Raw genomic sequence first — 19,480 nt, 5'->3', positions numbered from 1 at the left:
ATAACATTAATCGATTCATGATCTCAATCAAAAACTTAATCTCCACAACTCCACACTGATTATTGACAAGACACAATAAGAGAAATGCGCAGCAATAGAAAAGATCTTATTAACCTTTATTTTTGTTAAGAAAGATTTATTCGACGATATAGCAATTTTCATCTTACAATGTTTCCAAATCAATTACAGTGATATTGTGACAGTTCATCTTTTATTAACGTGAAAACAAACAATCCTTATCTAGGGAAAAGTTCTCTAACATAATCATACAAATGATGAAATCCGATGAAAAAAGATAAATAAATTTCTTAATAAACTAAAACAACGTAATAAATTGTGATTTGTCGTATCATTTATTAACAAAGCCACATGAATGAATATACATTGTATTTAACTGTTAATAATAAAAAAACACTTCAAATGCTACCATAAAACATACCTGTAGCTGAGCCTCTGCTGCTTCTAGACCACTAAGCGATACATCACCAATGGTCCAGTTATGATGATAATCACTGTTGTTACTGGTCTCTGAACACTGAGGAATTTGATAACAAGAAGTTAAATACCATTCTTCCAAGTGATTAGGCTTTGACTTCATAGATACATCTGGAAAATTTTCTTTGTTGCCTTTTCGACTTAAACAGAATGGTCTTGATGCCAAACCAGACGGATTGCGACACACGGCTGACGAACTGGCTTCAAGACCTAAACTTCTAGGGAAAGTGAAACTGTTTAAACTGTAAAAACCAGGCCAAATACCAGGTTGTAGATTCTGAATATTATCATCGAGAACAAACAGATTAGTCCATGGTTTACATTCTGGCATAGTAGCTAAACCTCTGTAATTTTCCCCTTTGCCGTTGATGCAGTCAACTAAATAAAACAAATAATATACAGGTGCTTTGAAGATGTATTACACAAGAACTTTTTTATTATAAAAATGACAAAACTGAATATTCAACTAGCTCGAAAACAACAAAACAAGTATATAAATAAAAGTCATCAAAGTATGATATCAATAATTTTCGTTAACATTCATTTACATTATGTAAGGAGAACGGATATATAACATTAAAACTATACATACCAAAATACCTAACTCAACGACATTGTGGTCATAATAAATAATAAACTTCAGAAATTATAACAATTATTTCAAAAACTTCTTCACAACAAGTTTATATCCAAAGCTGTTCATTAAGTGCACTGACTTAAATAAAATACTTTAAACTCCAAAACAGTATATCTTAATCCCCACAGATATAACACAGGTACAGGTGAAAGAATTAACTAAAAAGGAAAATCATAGATTTTATGTGCTGGATCGAATTTCTAACCGAACTACTAATTTATATTGAAAATTAGATTTCCAATACGACCAAATCTACATCTCAAGATGTGACTAAACTTGAAAATCCTCTACAAGCAGCTGTCAGTCAGAAAGTATTCGCTGAACGACCGAAAAAAAAAACATATACACGATCATTCCAAGAGTAATATTCACGTCCATAAGATCCAAGCTCTATCTACGGGTTAAAAATATTGTGATTATTCTGCGAAGGATAGTTTCCAACCTACACAAATTGAATTTGAAAATCTTATTAGTGAAAAGCATGATCTGTTTAACGTTTTCTTTCGAAATGTATTGCGCAAATATATCACATAATTCTGATAAACTTCGCCTTCTCATTGCATTATCGAAGTTTTCTTTAGAATTATAACATTCTAATTTGACGGCGTTTTTAAGTTTATGAAAACAAGGCTGGAAAATCAATTTAACTAAAAAAGCACTCATCAGTTATAATGCATTAGAATGAACGGGAATATCTTACTAATCCGTCCGGATAAAGGAACAGAAATAGAACCAAAAGATCATAGCTAAGTAACCATTTGAATCTCTATACTATTACTGTTGAAAAAGTATTAACTAATCAAGTTACTGCCACTTTTCATACATATTTTTCTTATTCTGAGATTCTGTTGTCGGTGACAAGTAAGGAATTAAATTAAAAATGAGAAACCGGAGACCTTTTTAACGGAATAATTTGAGTAAGTAGTACATTTGTGTTTGTAATTGTTTGATAAATATATGAGTCTATAGAAGAGTAGAAAGAGATTACATGACAAAGTGATCCTACATTTGAAATGTTTAGAGAAGTTTGCATAGTAATCAAGAGGTTACTGAAGAACGGGAGAATGACAGTAACCACTTGTGCACTACTAAGGTGTTGACAATTTAAAAACTCAAGCCTGAACTCCACGAGGGACCTCTCGTCCTTCCATGTGCCCAATCCCTCTCTCCAGTGAAGTCCAAGTCTTGTTTTTCTTTACATTCTTATTTTGTACTTTTAAACCGTAATCAGTTATTATAATTATTATCAGTATGGGGGTTGTGGAGATTGTTAAGTTTTTGGTTGAGATCATGAATTAATTGATGTTATTATTATTCGCTAACAATTGCTCTTGATTACTATTCAGTTGTTATTAATGTTCTTCACATTTGTTTCTCATTTCTTCATATCTGTTAAATGAACAGTTAACTCACGTATTCCTAATATGTCAATTATTTTCCTCATCTTATTCTTTTCCAACCTCTCGATCGTTACACAACTTTATTTTGGTATTACAGATGTCGGATCACTTTCATCATGTAATTTCTTTCTATTCTTTTATAGACTCATATATTTATCAAATAACTATAGGCACGAATATACAGTTAAATGAAATGATTTCATTGAAAATAAAATTTTCTTTGATGTTATTTACTAACACAATGTGTTACATTAATTAGCGTTAGATAAGATTGGAACTAAAGCTTTTGACAGTTCTTAACATAATCATGCCAATTCCAGCTATACAGTAAGCCCAGCCAGTATTAAATGATTTTTAGATAGATAGATAGATAGATAGATAGAAAAACCAAGTCATTCATTTCAGTAAAGAATCAGTCAATGCACGTAAAATGTTGAATTCATGTGACTACTTCATAGTATCAATAAGCTACATAAATTTCTATTTAATTATCTCAAGCGATTAAAAAGTTAAATTCCGTTAAATATTCAAGTATATAATAAATAAACAACTATATACGAGTGCACAACGTTTATTATCAATAATCATCTATTAGAAAAAACAATATTAGTTAAAATACATTTGTAAAAAGTGATTATAGCCAAAACAATGCAGTGTTGTAATAATGTATATCACACACTAGTCATCGAAATAAATAGTGATCTGTCAACAAGCGGTAAATAAAAGCATTAGTTGTTTTTTTTTCAGATAATTAGTAAAATTTATAGTTTTTCCCAATCACTTATCAACAATACCGGTAACAACAAAGGAAAGAGATGTTGGATTGAAAAGCAATCTTGTTAATGAACACTTCGATAATCTATATCATGTAGTAAAATATCAAATTATTAACAAGAGAACGGAGATATGAAAATAGCTCATAGTCAAACAGTAAAAGCAAAACTGAAAATACCTGATAATTAATGAGGTATGTTAAGTAAAGATCGTGGGAAATTTTATAGAAAGTATGACAAAAGCATTTCCGTAATTAAAACATAAAAATAACACTCAAGAGGTTAAAACCTGATTAAGGCTTGTTGTTAAATATATTCAAAAAAAATTCGCACTCTCCTTGGAAAATAGAACGCATCAAAACAACAATAACTGATCCAGATCAAACGCGCAACCTACAAAACAATAAAGCCTACGGTAAAAAGTATCTTCACTGTTTCGGTATTGAAATTACATCGTTTTATTAGGCAGAGCATATCGGATGTTCACTTGTAGATTATTCATAAAGATATTGTACTTTGATATGTCCTGTATGAATTCTACAAATATATGAGAGCCACACCTCACGTTAACACGACGGATACAGAAATCGAGAGGATTAGAATCAAAATCAGTAAAATGGAAAACTGATCACGGAAAATATAATTCAAACAGAACAAATGAGATACATTGTTTCACTACAGAAAATGGGCAGTTATTTAATGAATTAAACTTTTTAACTCAACCACCGGGTGCCTGGATGTGACCTAGGCTCTAATTGTGAGGGGTAATAATACTATCCGGTTGCCAAAAACGAAGTAGGTGGAGTGAGGTTCGAACCTCGGGTTTAGTGGCTGAAAGTTGAGCGCCTTTAGCATTAAGTCACCGTTCCACATCAAATGAGCTAATGATATATTTCTCATATCAATACGTTACTTAAGAAATCTTATTCACTTCCCTACGTCACAATTATAATGGAAAATCGGACACAATAAACAATGATCTAAGAGGAAAACCATAATCTGGTCAACATTTACTTATTGTTAATAAAACAGATACAAATATTATCAATAAACGAAAGAAATACTATTTATTTCAGTAGACTCTAAAAATTCAACATATTATAGTACATTGAAAAGTTTCTTTCCAAGGCGATTGACCAAACATGCAAAAACCTGTTGAAAATTTAGTAAAGTGACAAAAACTTACCATTTTGTTCATCAGGAGTTTTCTTACTTCCTTCAATGGAATTTGTTGGATTTTCGTTATCAATAGGTAAACGAGTGCAAATAGACTTTTTAGACGGTTCAAAAGACATAATATCACCTTTAGTTGATGAACAAATGTAAAAGGGATTTGATGTCCCACTGGCTAATGGATCGGAGAAACTCAGTGGAAGACTTTGATTTTTGGCTTCCGGCACATTGATCAGTTCTGACCAACCCGTTTTTACAAAATCAGAATTCATTAAAGATTCATTCCGATGAATGTCGAGAAGTCTATCCAAAGCTGAATTATTCAAGATTTTTAACGAGGAGAAGCAAAATAGGCCTGTAACAGCGAGACAATGTTTCCTGTTTTACGAAGACGATAGAATAGATGTTTACTAAATTACAGCACAAAATAGAAACTATAAACAATCTACAGATAGCTCTTTTAAAAAAAATTCAAGTTGAAAAAATGTACTGGACTTGTCACTTCCAACAACTACGTGTTCCTCGGCTAGCGGTGTGTGTTGAAACGAAATAGGCTCTTAATGAGACAAAATCAATTCTTTACAAGATATTTAATGAATTCACTAATGGGAAGGCGGGGCAAGTAACAAACTACTTGTTAGTAGGTGGACAAATCGTTAGAAATTTCCTTTATGTTAGTAAATTAGGTCTTTTCTGTGAACAATGAAAAGTTATTTGAGGGGAGGTAATTTAACGATAAATTCATTTGCCCTAATAAGTTTTAAAACCAAATAATCAGTTTAAAATCCCTTACAGTGTAAAATATAGAAAGGTTTTCTATGCCAGACCTGAGAATATAGCTATTATTTTTAGAACAACAAACAAAATAGAAACTGTTCCAGTCAGTCGGTCGTCATCAACGTAGGATATGTTTAGGAAGCTTTATCTATTCAAGCAGGTATAATATCAACACGAGATGAGAAGCAAGAGAGGAATTAACTTAATCTGAGATGAAAATCGACAAGAGCCAATAAATTGAAATTGAACCGTATCAACTATTTAACTATAGCTCCACAGCGAAATTACAAAAACACAGCATTCCGTTCAGTAAAAAAAAGGAGAAACTAACAGTAAAAACCAACATGTGCAAGGTAAACAGAGTCGAGAGAAAATAAACGAAATGAAAACACGAATGGTTAAACTGTTTATTTTGTCATAGCTTTATCTAAATAGATCATATCAAAGGTCACAATCGTTCACATATAATTGTTTCAGACTTTTTTAAAGTAACTATTACACGCAATTACCGTACAGCTATTGCAAGAACTAAACAAACTTAACAACGTATAGCTTAAAAATTTACCATATAATGGTTAAATAAACTCCTTCAGTTTAAAGTACGTTCATGCTAAATACTTAGAGTACTCTAAAAGTATTTACGATTGGTATGCGGAATTTTAAATTCTCAGATGACAACGTATAAATTGTAAAAGTAAACACTTCGTCAGTAACAATGTGACTCTATATAAACCGTAGATTGGACAAATTAACACTTTTTCTAACAATATTTTAAGTCGACAATATATTTGTTGCTAAACCCTGCAGTGTTGTTGTCTGGTTTAACTAATTTAATCTTCATCTGTCCCGTACTAAGTATAGAGCCTAACTTTAGATTTGAGACAGAAGTTAGAATTGGAAAATTGATCATTAATACTTCAGTAAACTTCATGTGGGTAGTTTTATAATATTTCTGTTGATATGTCTAGCAGTGATTTTACTCTAGGAACAGGTAAAGACATTTTTTTCAAATTTACCAGTTCTAGGAATGTTGTCGTTCCTGATTCACTTTGTGGAACATGTATTTTAATTAGTTTATTATTATCCCGACCGTAGCTGCTACCTTGACGCGGTGGTCGGGCTTGCCTATGGTGATGACCCAACCGAGCTATATTGGCTGGAACATATGTTCCTGTAGGTTCTACCATGCCAGGTAGGTCGATTGGAGAACGGTAAGACTAAAAGCAACAACTCAAGGTCTGAGGGCGAAGTCGTACTGCTGACTGTGGAGGGGTGTGACAGCAGTAAGGTGTTTCCTTCAGACAACCAGCATCAGCAGCGATGCTGCCTTCCCACAAGGAACGGTGGGGTTAGAAAAGATCGACCCTAAAAATGTCACACCTCACCTTGCCTCACGGATTTCCGTCTCCGGCGGTAAGGCCCTTTGAAGAACGGAGCTAACACATTAAAAACCTTCCACGAAAAGACCGTACGCGACCGGCCTCAAGCAGTTGTTCCTTGGGCTCTGCGGTCACGCTCCCAGGTCGTTAAGACCAACACTAATCCAATTTCCTTTTCAGGTTCCTCAAGAAATACCCTTCCACGGTGTGGGCAGCCGGGAAGTGATATCAGCCCTCATACCCGTAACAGCACACGAGACCAAGTTGGTCACATTCAAATCCTTCCTACACCTCCTAATACTTCTCTTATCTCCATGACTAACCCTTCTCACGTCTCTTTATCACCTCGCACCGCTAGGGCAAACGATACGAGTACGCGGAAAACTATTCCTGGTCTCCTGAAACAACGCTCTAAACTACACGTAGGAACTTTAAACGTCCGAACACTGTGCCAAATAGGACAGCAGGCTTCCTTAGCTAGGACTTTAGAATCCCGCGCTATCGATGTGTGCCGCGTCTCCGAAACGCGCATACAGGATCCGAGTAGCGTCATTTATTTGACCTCACCATGCCAAAATAAAGAACCGACTCGATTTACGCTTCGTGTATCTGGAAGCCCTGATTCTGCCTCGCCGGTGTAGGTATAGTATTGAGTCCTAGGGCAGAACTAGCTCTCGTAGAGTGGATCCCAGTAGATAGTCGTTTGTGCGCTGTCCGACTAAACGGAACAGTAAGGATCCGGAAAGATAGGGACACTCGTAGTTGCCCTTTCGTCGTATCTGCCTACTCTCCCACTGACTGCAGCTCAGATGATGTAAAAGATGAGTTTTACAGAAAGCTCTTCGACCTCCTCCGAAAAGCTAGGCGCTCGGATGTAGTAATAATGGCCGGTGACTTTAATGCTCAAGTAGGTAAACTAAGCGAAAAAGAAAGACACCTAGGTGGATCTTATAGCATCGTGGCTCAAAGAACAGATAATGACGACCGTCTGTTGCAGCTTTGCTCAGATAACCGCCTGTTCCTTGCAAATACCAACTTTAGGCATAAGCAAAAACATCTTTTAACATGGAGACCCCCTAATTCATTCCAACGTTGGACCCAAATAGATCACATCGCTATCAGCCACCGATGGAGGGGCTCGATAGAAGACTGTCGCTCATTCTGGAGCACATGCTTAGATTCGGATCATGCTCTAGTACGAGCGCGTATTTGCCTGCGTCTTACTGGACGTAGGAAAGACGCTGCAAGTAAACCTTTTAGGGGCCTACTTAGTGATAGTCAAGCTAAGAGTATATTTCAGGAACAACTAGAAAAACAGTTAGGTAGCCATGTATGTGATGCCCAGCCCGAGGCAGCATGGAATGATATCCGAAAAGCTGTGGAAACAGCAGTGATATCTGCTAGTAAGGTAAACCACAAGATTAGGGAGAAACACTGGATCACAGCAGCATCTATCGCACTGATAGATGCTCGGAAACTCATTCCACCTAGCTCGGAACATAATAAAGAGCGGAGTCAGCTTAAGCGCAAGCTGACAAGAAGTCTACGCAATGATCGTGAACAGTGGTGGGTAGCGAAAGCAAGAGAGATGGAAAAGGCAGAGGCAATAGGTAATAGCAAACAATTGTTCAGACTTGTTAAGGAAACCGGTATTAGGAAACCGACTGCTGGCGAAACAATCTCAGAGAAAGATGGACATATTATTCATTCTCAATCCAGGAGATTGAATCGATGGGCAGATCACTTTAGGGATCAGTTCAACTGGCTTTCAGCCACACTTCGGTTTCCCACGATCTCCAGTCAACCTGAATGGCAAGTTAATGTAGGTCCTCCGTCTCTTTACGAAGTTGAAAAAGCTATAGGAAATCTGAAACGAGGGAGAGCAGCAGGCCTTGACAGGTTTACTCCTGAGATTTTTAAGAATGGTGGTCCAGTATTAGCAGTAACATTAACTGAAGTCTTAGGTAGAATTTGGGAACTGGACGTAATCCCATCTGACTGGTCTCAATCACTGATTGTGCCAGTCTATAAGAAAGGACAAAAGTCCTCTTGTGACAATCACAGAGGAATCAGTTTGACAAATATAGTGTCTAAAATATTAGCTTCAATAATACTTCGACGCCTAACCAAAGCTCGTGAAGAGCAGATTAGAGAAAACCAGGCCGGTTTTAGACCTGGACGTGGTTGTATAGATCAGATATTCACACTACGTCAGGTTCTAGAACACAGACACACATTCAGACGCCCCACAATGGTAGTACTTCTCGACCTTAAGGCGGCATTCGACTCTGTTGATCGTAAGGTTCTATGGCAGTGTTTGTCACTGAAAGGAGTACCAAAGAAGTGCATTCACCTTATAAAGGCTCTCTACTCGAACACAACTAGTCGAGTGAGAGCTTATGGCGAACTGTCATCAGAATTGATTACCTCAAGTGGTGTTCGTCAGGGCTGTCCACTCTCTGCATTTTTGTTCAACTTTGTCGTCGACGTACTTTTAGAGATAACACTTTCCTCGTCTAGATTTCCAGGGGTTGAACTTCTACCAGGAGGTTCACTTGTTGACTTAGAATATGCTGATAACATAGTTTTATTTGGCGAAGACGCTGACAAAATGCAGAGTCTTCTGACCACTCTAAGCAACAATGCAAGCATGTTCGGCATGCGATTCTCCCCATTCTCGAAATGCAAAATGTTGCTTCAGGATTGGGTTGCATTGACACCCGAACAAATGATAGGGGTGAAGTAGTTGAGCATGTCGATCGCTTCACTTATCTTGGAAGTCTCATCAGCCCTTGTGGTCTGGTGTGTGACGAAATCTCAGCACGGATATAGAAGGCTCGACTAGCTTTTATCAACTTGCGTCATTTATGGTGTAGGCGAGATATCTGTCTATCAACCAAAGGACGTGTTTACTGAGAAGCAATTCGTTCCGTCCTACTTTATGGCAGTGAAACATGGCCGGTAAGAGTAGAGGATATCCGTAGGTTACTAGTATTTGATCATAGGTGTCTTCGAAACATTGCTCGTATATCCTGGGACCATCGAGTAAGTAACACAGTTGTTAGGAAACGGGTACTAGGTAAGGATGGCAAATCGATTGACGAAGTGGTGAAACTTCATCAGTTGAGATGGCTGGGACATATGTTACGTATGCCCAACCACTGGCTGCCTTGATGTGCGATGTTTTATGGTGTAGAAGTAGATTGGAAGAAAGCTAGAGGCGGCCAGACCAAAACATGGCACAAGTCCATGAATTCATTGACAAGTGGACTGAGTCATATTGGTAGGTGTAGACTACCTGGTTGGGGATCGCGAGATGATAGCAACCGATGGTTAGAGACCCTGAATGACATGGCTCAAAATCGTTTGCAATGACGCAGGTGCATCCACTCTTTGTGTTCTCCCAAATTCTAATCTTCTGAATACTTCATGTCCCTCTCTTTTTTCTCTTTCCAAATTTATTTCACATCTTCAAACCCTAATTTTTCTGATTACAGGTTATAATTTTACATCTAGCACTACGGGATTTGAATCGACCACTGCATCTCTGTGCTAATGTGGTGTGGCAACTCAAACTGATGTACGTACGTACGAAGTTCTACGTTGTTACTGACTGAGTTTATTATTATTCAGCTGTTATACTATTCAAATGAGAACTTCCATGGACATATAATCATAATTATTGATATTTTAGGTCTATCCTATGAAAGTTAACAGTAAAATCAAGTTTGGGGAATCAAGTACCTGGGGCATTTAGCTACGACTGTAACAAAGCAACATCAATAAATGCAATATCTTCTCGACCAAAACTCATTGAAATATTTACAATATTTCATCTCGGTATACTGGTTTTATCCTGAGGATATGAGATTGTTATCAATATTAGTTTAAGGTCACATTTTTAAAAATGCATGTGAGTTTATGAAGTTTATAATAATTGATGGGGCAATACTTTAATCTTTATTTGTTGTGTTCAACTAGTATTCCATAGACTGGAGAAAAAAGGTTACTTCAACCGAGAAATTCTGAGCAGTTCTTTTTCAAACGATTAGCATCCAGGTCAATTTACAAACTACACAATCTCAGTAAATTCGAGTCTGACCGTAATATGAGTCGTTTGTCAAGCACAGGATTGTGTAAACTTCGAAATATTTTGTTTGACTAATGATCTTCGCCAGCTGATTAGGTAGTGATATGCATATGATTGAAAATTAAAAACTCCAAAGACTAAGTCTAAATGTGAACACATTTACGATACAATAATTCACTTTTCTAGATTTTGATTGTAGTCTATTTGATTTATCCTTACGATTTCAAACTAGTTGGTGAAAAGCTTGAAACCCATTTCACTCATAGTAAATTTGAGGAGGCTAGTTACTGAGGTTAATTTAGTATCGATGAAACGGTATTGTTCACTAGTTTATTTTCTTTGCAAACCTGTGTTTTTCACAAATACATTTTATTCAAAGAACAAACAAGTATATTATTCATAACCAACTTATAATTAACAACTCAATAACAAAAAATAGACTTCTACAAAGATTTAACTAAACAATAAGCTACTTATAAATAACTTACAAACAAACAGGATATTCAATATATGAATTGGCAAATACAGATGTTGATTTTCTATCAGTGTTAGTAATTTCACATCGAGGATAAGATGTAGCACAAGTTAAATGCTTAGCCAAATTAATACATCTCCATGCAGCGCTACTACTATTAGATAAACTTATCGCATCTACAACATGATTTGATTTTATAAAAGATGTATTTGAACTTTTAAAAGAATCACTGAGATAATTATTAGGTTGAGATAAATGCATTGAAGATGATAGTAAATCATCCCAGCTGGTAAACAGATTTTTAACAGCTTGATTACTGATTTCATTGGAATATAAACGAGATCGTGAAATTAAATAAGGTTCTTTGTATTCATTAGCAATATTTTCTATAAATGGATAACATACGGAGGATTTCGGTAAAATTGTAGAATACGACTGACAATAAGAATGTCTGAAAGTAGAATTTAAAAAATTTAAGTATTTGAATCATTTCATTGAGAAATATATTTATCTCAACTACGTGAAATTAATATTTGAGGTATAGAATGAAAAATCTCTGACATTGTTCAATACTACAGTCAATTTCCATTTGATCAATAATAGAAAACAATGAAACAAAAACAGATCTTGACAAATTTATGATGATTTATTATTAACCCTTTCAAATCATTAACAGATCCTATTGGAACATAGTAGAAAATAATAAAGTAATAGCTTGCACAACTTAGGAAGTAATTCAGTTACTGGTCTTGTTTTGAAGAGTTCTTAAGTATATGTACACTAAAATGATTTATTATGTGAAACAATGGTTAATATGAGTTTTGGAATATGATAAAATGGAAAAACGAAGTATCAACAGTTGCTTTGTGGTTTTCCTCTTCATCTTTGACTGATTATTTGTTGTAAATCATGATATCTTGAATGAATAATTTTGCATACGAATAACTGTGTTGATTCCTTGATATATTCAGTAAAGCATGCCTATGGGTATGCCTCCTGACAAGTCACCAATTGGTTCAGATGCTCGATTATCAATTCAGCTACCTTAATCATCTCAATAAGTTATAAATCTTCATACACATAGTTCCCTTTTTCATTTTGAAAAGAGCAAGAACAAACATTCTAGCAGAATGGCATAAATTCATTTTTATTTCGTTGGTTGTCGTCAGCCTCTTACAACTTGTGATATTTAAAAGCATAATTACATAATGGGTTTAAGTTACTTACTTACTTAAACTCTTTCTTGCATTTATCACATGATTGGGTTTTATCCCAACTATCTTCCAAATGATTAACCTTATTTTATCAACTGAACTCTACTCATTTTATTCCTATCAATGTTTACTTGTTTCTAGCCCTTTGAACTGTTGTCACAATCAATGTTGTAGATTGTTCTTTTACATAAGGTATATATTTACAATATTCAGCCTATTAAATTTATTTACACCCTTGCTAAACTATACTAATATGTCTTCAATATAACTCCAAACTAAGCCATCTCATGTAAGTACTTTAAACCCATTATGTAATTATGATTTTAAATATCACAGGTTGTAAGAGGCTGATGACAACCAACGAAATAAAAATGAATTCATGCTATTCTGCTAGAATGTTTTTTCTTGCTCTTTTCAAAAGTTATAAATCAATTGCAATATCATGACAAAATACCAAGATTGCGGTCACCAATAGGTTACCCAATGTTGATTTGGAAGTGGTGAAAACTATTGATTATTTTGGATTCAATCAAATTTGAGAAAGTAGAATTCCAACTCTGAATATTTAAAATATCACCATATTTAACAAATTATTGAATTGTATTAAAATATACTACGAGCCTATTTAATTGAAAAATAGGCCCAGTTCATTTCAACCATATACTATTTTTCTTGGAATTATCGATTACTATAATCGATGTTCCACCATTTATGCAATTTAGTATTATAAACTGTCAACTTACGATATTTAAACCTTGACGCAAAACCAGAATATGATTAAACAACACAGATATGTAATTTAATTTACAGATATCATTAGCAAAGTATATATCAGCCAGTCAGTCAGCTACAACGTAGGACCACGCACATTTATGCATCGGTCCAAGTTGCCATACTTCATTAACACAACAAGATGGACACCGGATTCATAAAAGTAGTTAATTCAGAGGTGGTAATATATAAAAGAAAGATTGCAATAAGGATATAGTACACGAAGAAAGAATTAGTTCGGAGAAAGAAAGATATGAAGCAATTTTAATCTCTTAGTTTAAGGGAAGACAAAGAGTGTATACACCGACACCATTGTGATCGATTCTGAGCCATGTCACCAAGAGTCTCCAACCATTGGTTACGACAGTCACGCGGACCCCAATCAAGTAGTCTGCATCTACCAACATGGCTCAGACCAGAAGTTGGTGACTCCAAGCACTGATGCCCCATTTCGGTTTGGCCGACCTTAACTTTCTTCCAACCATCCCGAACACCGGTTAGCATTGCACGTCGTGGTAATCGGTGTTTGGGCATACGTAACATGTGGCCCAACCATCTCAGTCGCTGAAGATCCACAACCTCATCGACTGATTTACCATCATTACCTAATACCCTGCGTCTAACCTCCCTATTACTTACCCGGTGATCTCAGCAGACGCCAGAAATATTTCTGAGGCATCTGTGGTCAAATACTAGTAGCTTACGAGTGTCTTCGACTCTTAATGGCCATGTTTCGCTGCCGTAAATTAAAACAGAACGGACTGCCGCGCAGTATACTCGTCATTTTATTGATAAACGGATATCTCGCCTTCGCCATAGGTGACGCAAGTTGGCAAAAGCCAAACGAGCTTTTCGAATCCGTGCTGATATTTCGTCAGACACCAACACATTAGGGCTGATCAGACTCTCAAGATAAGTGAAGTTGTCAACGCGTTCGACTACTTCACTCCCTATCCTTAGTTCAGGTGTTGACACAGACCAGTTCTGAAGCAACAACTTGCATTTAGAGGGAGAGAAGCGCATTCCAAATATTCTGGCATTGTTGCTTAGTGCTACCAGAAGACTGAATTTTATCAGTGTCTTCACCAAACAGGACTATGTCATCTGAGTATTCTAAGTCGATAAGTGGACCTCCTGGAAGGAGATCAATACCCGAGAATTCAGTCGCCAAGAGCCTTATTTCCATCAATAGGTCTATGATGAAGTTAAACAGAAATGGAGAAAGTGGACAGCCTTGTCGGACACCACTTGACGTTGCAAAAGCAGATGACAGTTCGCCATAAGCTATTAAAATTAAAATTGTTTTATGCAGATATCTGTTTTAGGTTAGATCTAATAAAAGTCAGACAAGTAAATATAAGCAAATATCTTTCGTTCTCAATTACTAACACTTCAATTAACATAACAAAATAGTGAAGAGCAAAGCAATTGAAATAATATCATTGATGGTAAGGAGAAACTAATTTAGTAAATTTCGATAGTGGCATCTATTAAATATTTTGAGTTAACAGATAAAATAAGTTAAATATTATTTGTCAAAAAGTGACTTTTATTATTTTTTTTTACATGTTCATCATTGTCTTGTAATTCACATTGTACATTGACCTACTGTCTACTTTCAACTATTAGATTAAATTAAAGGTAAGCTGTTAACAGAGGACATAGATATTTGTCTATAATATGAAAAAAGAAAATCATAGATACCTTTGTTTATCGAGTTCAAGTTTATGAACAGTTTTGAGTCACATTTTTTTTGTGTATATTTTAAGTGAATCCTACTCAAATTGACTTTAGATTATGTTAATGGTTTACAAAAATTCTAAACAAACCCATGACTTCATAATGTGATCGAATTAAAAATTCAGTTTATTATAATTTGACCTTTAAAAGTACTACAACATTTGTCTGATATAAATTTTAGTGTTATCATTATTACAAGTAAATCGCAAACAAAAAGACATTTCGTTTATTTGAATGAATATAACATTTAATAACACTAAATCATTTATCAGATGGGTTTTTGTGGAGATTGTAGTAATTTCAATGGTTAAGATCATTTAAACAAATCAGTAAGAAACGATATTTCTATGAAACAGAATGAACTATTTATTAAGTAAAGAAAAAAAATCAGTCACAACGTAAAAACGTAAACGAATAAACATCGGTTTTAAGTTGGCATACCCCAATAGCACGGAAATACAATTGTTCAGACAAAATTACGAAGTAGAGTTAGTAATAGTATGAGTGGTAATAGGAAAGGTTAGGCATCGAAGATACGATTCTAGGAAATGTAAATTAGTGAGATCAAAACAAAAAACAATACGAGGAATCTAGAATTTGGAGGAGGACAAAGAATGGATGCACCTGCACCATTGCAGACGATTTTGAGCCATGTCATTTAAAGTCTAGAATCATTGGGTATGATAATCACACGAACCCCAACCAGGTACTCTATACCTATCAACATAGTCAAGTTCAAATGTCAGTGACTTCATGGAATGATGCTGTTTTGGTTTAGCCACTCCTACCGGTGGTTGGGCATACGTAACACATCCCAAAAACCTCAGTTGATGAAGATTCATTACCTCATTAATCAATTCACCATCTTTACCTAATACCCTATTCCCAACCCAGGCTTTGGTTACTTACTGGTCTCAAAATGCATGAGCGATACCTCGAAGATGCCCATGATCAAATACTAGTAACCTAAAAATATCTTTTATTTTTAATGGATACGTTTCATATCCATAACGTAGAACAGAGAAAACCACCGCGCAGTAAACTCGCCCTTTGGTTGAAAGACGGATATCTTGCCTACACTACAACTAATATAAGCAGGCAGAAGCCAATTAAGCTTTCTCATTCCGTGCTGAGATTTCGTCAGACATCAGACCCTTGATACTCTCAAAATAAGTGAAGAGGTCGATACGTTAATATACTTCACTCCCTACCACTAATACAAGCGATGACCCAAGTCAATCTTGAAGTAATATTTTACACTTGGAGGGAGAGGATCGCATTCCGGACATGCTTGGAATGTTGTTTAAGGTGGTCAGAAGACTGCATTTTGCCAGCGTCTTCATCAAACAGGACTATGTCATCTGCGTGTTCTAATTCATCATGTGAATCTCCTGGTTGAAGACCAATCCTTGAAAAGTCAGGCGATAAAAGTTATTTCTAAAAGCGTGTCTGCGGCAAAGTTAAACGAAAATGGGGAAAGCGGACAACCCCGACAAACACCATTTGAAGCAATCAATTCAGACGATAGTTCACTCGACCTGAAGTGTGTGAGTAGAGAGCCTGTACCAGGTTAGTGTACTTCTTTGTTACATCTTTCAATGTCAGACACTACCACAAAACCTCACGATCAACGGAGTTGAAAGCCGGCGTCCAGGTCTAAAACCAATCTAGTTTTCCCGAGTTCGCTCTCCACAAGATCTAGTTAGATTTCGAAGTATTATTGTGGCTAATATTTTAAACACTGAATTAGTTAAATTGCTTCCTCTATGATTGTCACAAGAGGACTTTCGTCCTTTCGTATAAACTGGGACGATCAGCGTTCGAGAGCAGTCTGATAGGATTACATCAATTCCCTAGATTTAAGTTGAGATTTCAATTAATCTAACTACTAAAACTCGACCACCATCCGTAAAAATTTCAGTGGTTGATCCATCAGACCCTGATGCTCTCCCTTACTTCAGATTGCGCATAGCCTTTTCAATCTCACTAAAGGTCGGAGGACTTAAATCAATCTGTCATTCTGGTTGCTTGGAGTTGGTGGGTATCTGAAGTGTGGCTGAAGTCCAATTGAACTATGTCGATAAAGTATTCTTCTCATCGGTTCAATATACTTGGTTAAAAGTCAATAATAAATCCATCTTTTTCCGAGATAGTTTCACTAAAAGACGGAGTTTTAATACTTGTTTACTTGATACGTCTAAACAGTTGTCTACTGTTACCTATCGCTGTTGCCTTTTTCATCACTTATGCTTTCGCTACCCACCACTGCTTACCATCACTATGTAAGCTTATTTTAAATTTATGTTTAAGCTGGCTCCGCTCCATAACGAGTTTTGACGCAGACATGATGAATTTACGAGCATCTATCGGTTCGATAGACGCCACTGAAAATTCGTCCAAGCTGTGATCAGTGGGAGCGTAGGCAGAGACAACGGCATGTAAACTATCTTTTCAAGTTCTTAGTGTCCTGTTTGGTAGAATGGTGCACAAGTGACAGTTTATTGGAATCCAGTCTAGCAGAGCCTGTTTTCCTTTAGATGAGGTGTGACATTTTTAGCGTACACCTTTTCTAACCCCTTTCCTTTGGTTATAAGGAGGCATTGTTGCAGATGCTGGTTGTCCGAGGGAAACACTGCTATCACACCCCTCCATATTCAATAGTACGACTTCGTCCTCGGACCTTGAATGGCTGCTTTTAGTCTTACCGTTCTCCAACCAACCTACCTGGCATGGTGGGACTAAAACGAACATGAGTTTCAGCCAATTTAGCCCGGTTGAGTTATCACGATAGGCAAGGCCGACCACCATGTCAAAATAACAACTACGGCCGGGCCTATACTGTGTAGGTATTTTCATATCATATATGGCTACAGTAATCTCTCATTATTTCCAAACTCGATAAACAGAATTTCTCTTACACAGAGACACACTTCAATTGAGAGGTTAACCTTATGACAGCGCTCTGAAATTTTAAAACAAGAAAGATAAACTGAGAAGTCTCAAGGAATATGAAGTATTTATACGAAGTTTTGATAGGTAAATGCACTGACAAAACATAGTCCTTTGAACAACCTTGAGAAAATGTTATAAATATTTTGCTAATGTAAAAGGTTGCGCCGGGACTAGTTAGCGTGAAAATCCTGGTTGATCATAGGGAGTGCAGTAATTCAAAGTATCAACCAATTAACTTGAGTCTTATTTACTCTGATGGATTGACGGCCTAAATATTTCTGTACCAACACAAAACATTTGCATAGCCGAGATGAGTTGTCTGTTTGTCAATTAAAAAGTGGTATTGTGTAGAACTTTGGTCTTCATTACCTAACGAATGTGAAACAGAATTTTCGAAAGTAGGGGATACAATTAACTTGTTAGTATTTGATCACATATCTCCAAGAAACTGCCAGCAAATGGTGGAATCATCGAGTCAGTTAAAATTAAGCTTAGAGTAATAAGTAAAATGACAAATCGGTTGACGTTGTTTGAATTTCCATCGACTGGGGTGGATAGGACACGTCAAACTCACTCGATAAACAACCGCCAACACAAATGTGCCATGCTGGCTAATAAGAGTAGGTATGAAGACGGTTAAGAGCTGTCAAAGAAAACACCATCACTTCGTGATGTCCTTCATTGCTAGTTCATATTGTAGATTGGAGTTAGATATCAACAACATTGGATGCCACTTTAGTGGTTTGTAAGTTTGCACGCCAAAATAAAATTCCTGGGCTCGATTACAAGATGCGGTGTCTTGGATACGCAGTGCTTAGAATTTTCATATAAGGAAAAGGCCATGTACTGTTTCTATGCCTCTAATGGTGATCCGAATACAATGAGTTCATGATTTTAACTATGAATACAGTTAACATATTTCTTCGTGTTATTGAAAAAGATTCAGCGAAGATTTTCCTTTCAATGAAATCATTTCATACTTAAAAATTAATAAAGATACAAAAATAATAGTTTATATACTGTACGTATATTTCAACGTAGATTAATTCCATGAAGATTTAGTGACTCTTACCACGATACGAGCCCACTAATCAAAACAAAATATACTTAGATATTGAACATCTCGTTAATGTTTGTGTGATATTGAGATTAAATGATACAAAAAGTTTTATTTAGACGTAAATCTACTTTTTATCTTTAAATGAAGTAAGTAAATGAACACTTAAATAATCAAACATTTGAAATAGAACAACTCAAGTCGAAATTTCAGCTCTCGAATGTAACATCGGTTATACATTGGAGATAGAGAGTAACCTTCATTTACAACTGATTGGTCAATGAGTAGGGATCGATGTCGTGTTTCTCAAAACCTTCTTAGTGTTCATCAAATTCTGTCAATCAAGTTGTAATGTGTTCACTAATCTAACTTGCACTATTCTGAGATGTAGGATAATGGTTTAAGGTAGTTGACACGGTTTTCTGTCGACTACCTCAGATCATCACCACCTTACAGTAACTTTCTTATAGAGCTACATCGATGATGAACATCTAATTAACTCAACATGTGAATACGTCAATCTAGATACGAACATTTTATGAGACTC

General features: G+C 35.8%; 1 protein-coding gene across 4 annotated transcripts in view; it reads right to left on the bottom strand.

Moving 5' to 3' along the window:
* Positions 1-19,480, bottom strand: part of MS3_00003932 (uncharacterized protein) — a 49,891-nt gene that overhangs the window by 19,150 nt on the left and 11,261 nt on the right. For 2 of the 4 annotated variants that reach the window (XM_051211808.1, XM_035731742.2), the window contains exons 6-8: positions 11,213-11,650; positions 4,492-4,856; positions 440-873 (exon numbers count right to left, since the gene is read on the bottom strand). In XM_051211808.1, the coding sequence (XP_051071914.1) occupies positions 440-873; positions 4,492-4,856; positions 11,213-11,650 (1,237 nt within the window). Of the gene's footprint in view, positions 1-439; positions 874-4,491; positions 6,351-11,212; positions 11,651-15,939; positions 18,246-19,480 lie in introns of those variants that run through there. The other 2 variants (XM_051211810.1, XM_051211809.1) reach the window with 2 other exon arrangements.

This window comes from Schistosoma haematobium, chromosome ZW (genome assembly GCF_000699445.3).
Source record: "Schistosoma haematobium chromosome ZW, whole genome shotgun sequence".
Classification (NCBI taxonomy): domain Eukaryota; kingdom Metazoa; phylum Platyhelminthes; class Trematoda; order Strigeidida; family Schistosomatidae; genus Schistosoma; species Schistosoma haematobium.
Note: the sequence above shows the minus strand (reverse complement) of the source record. Positions and strands in the feature narration are given on the sequence as shown.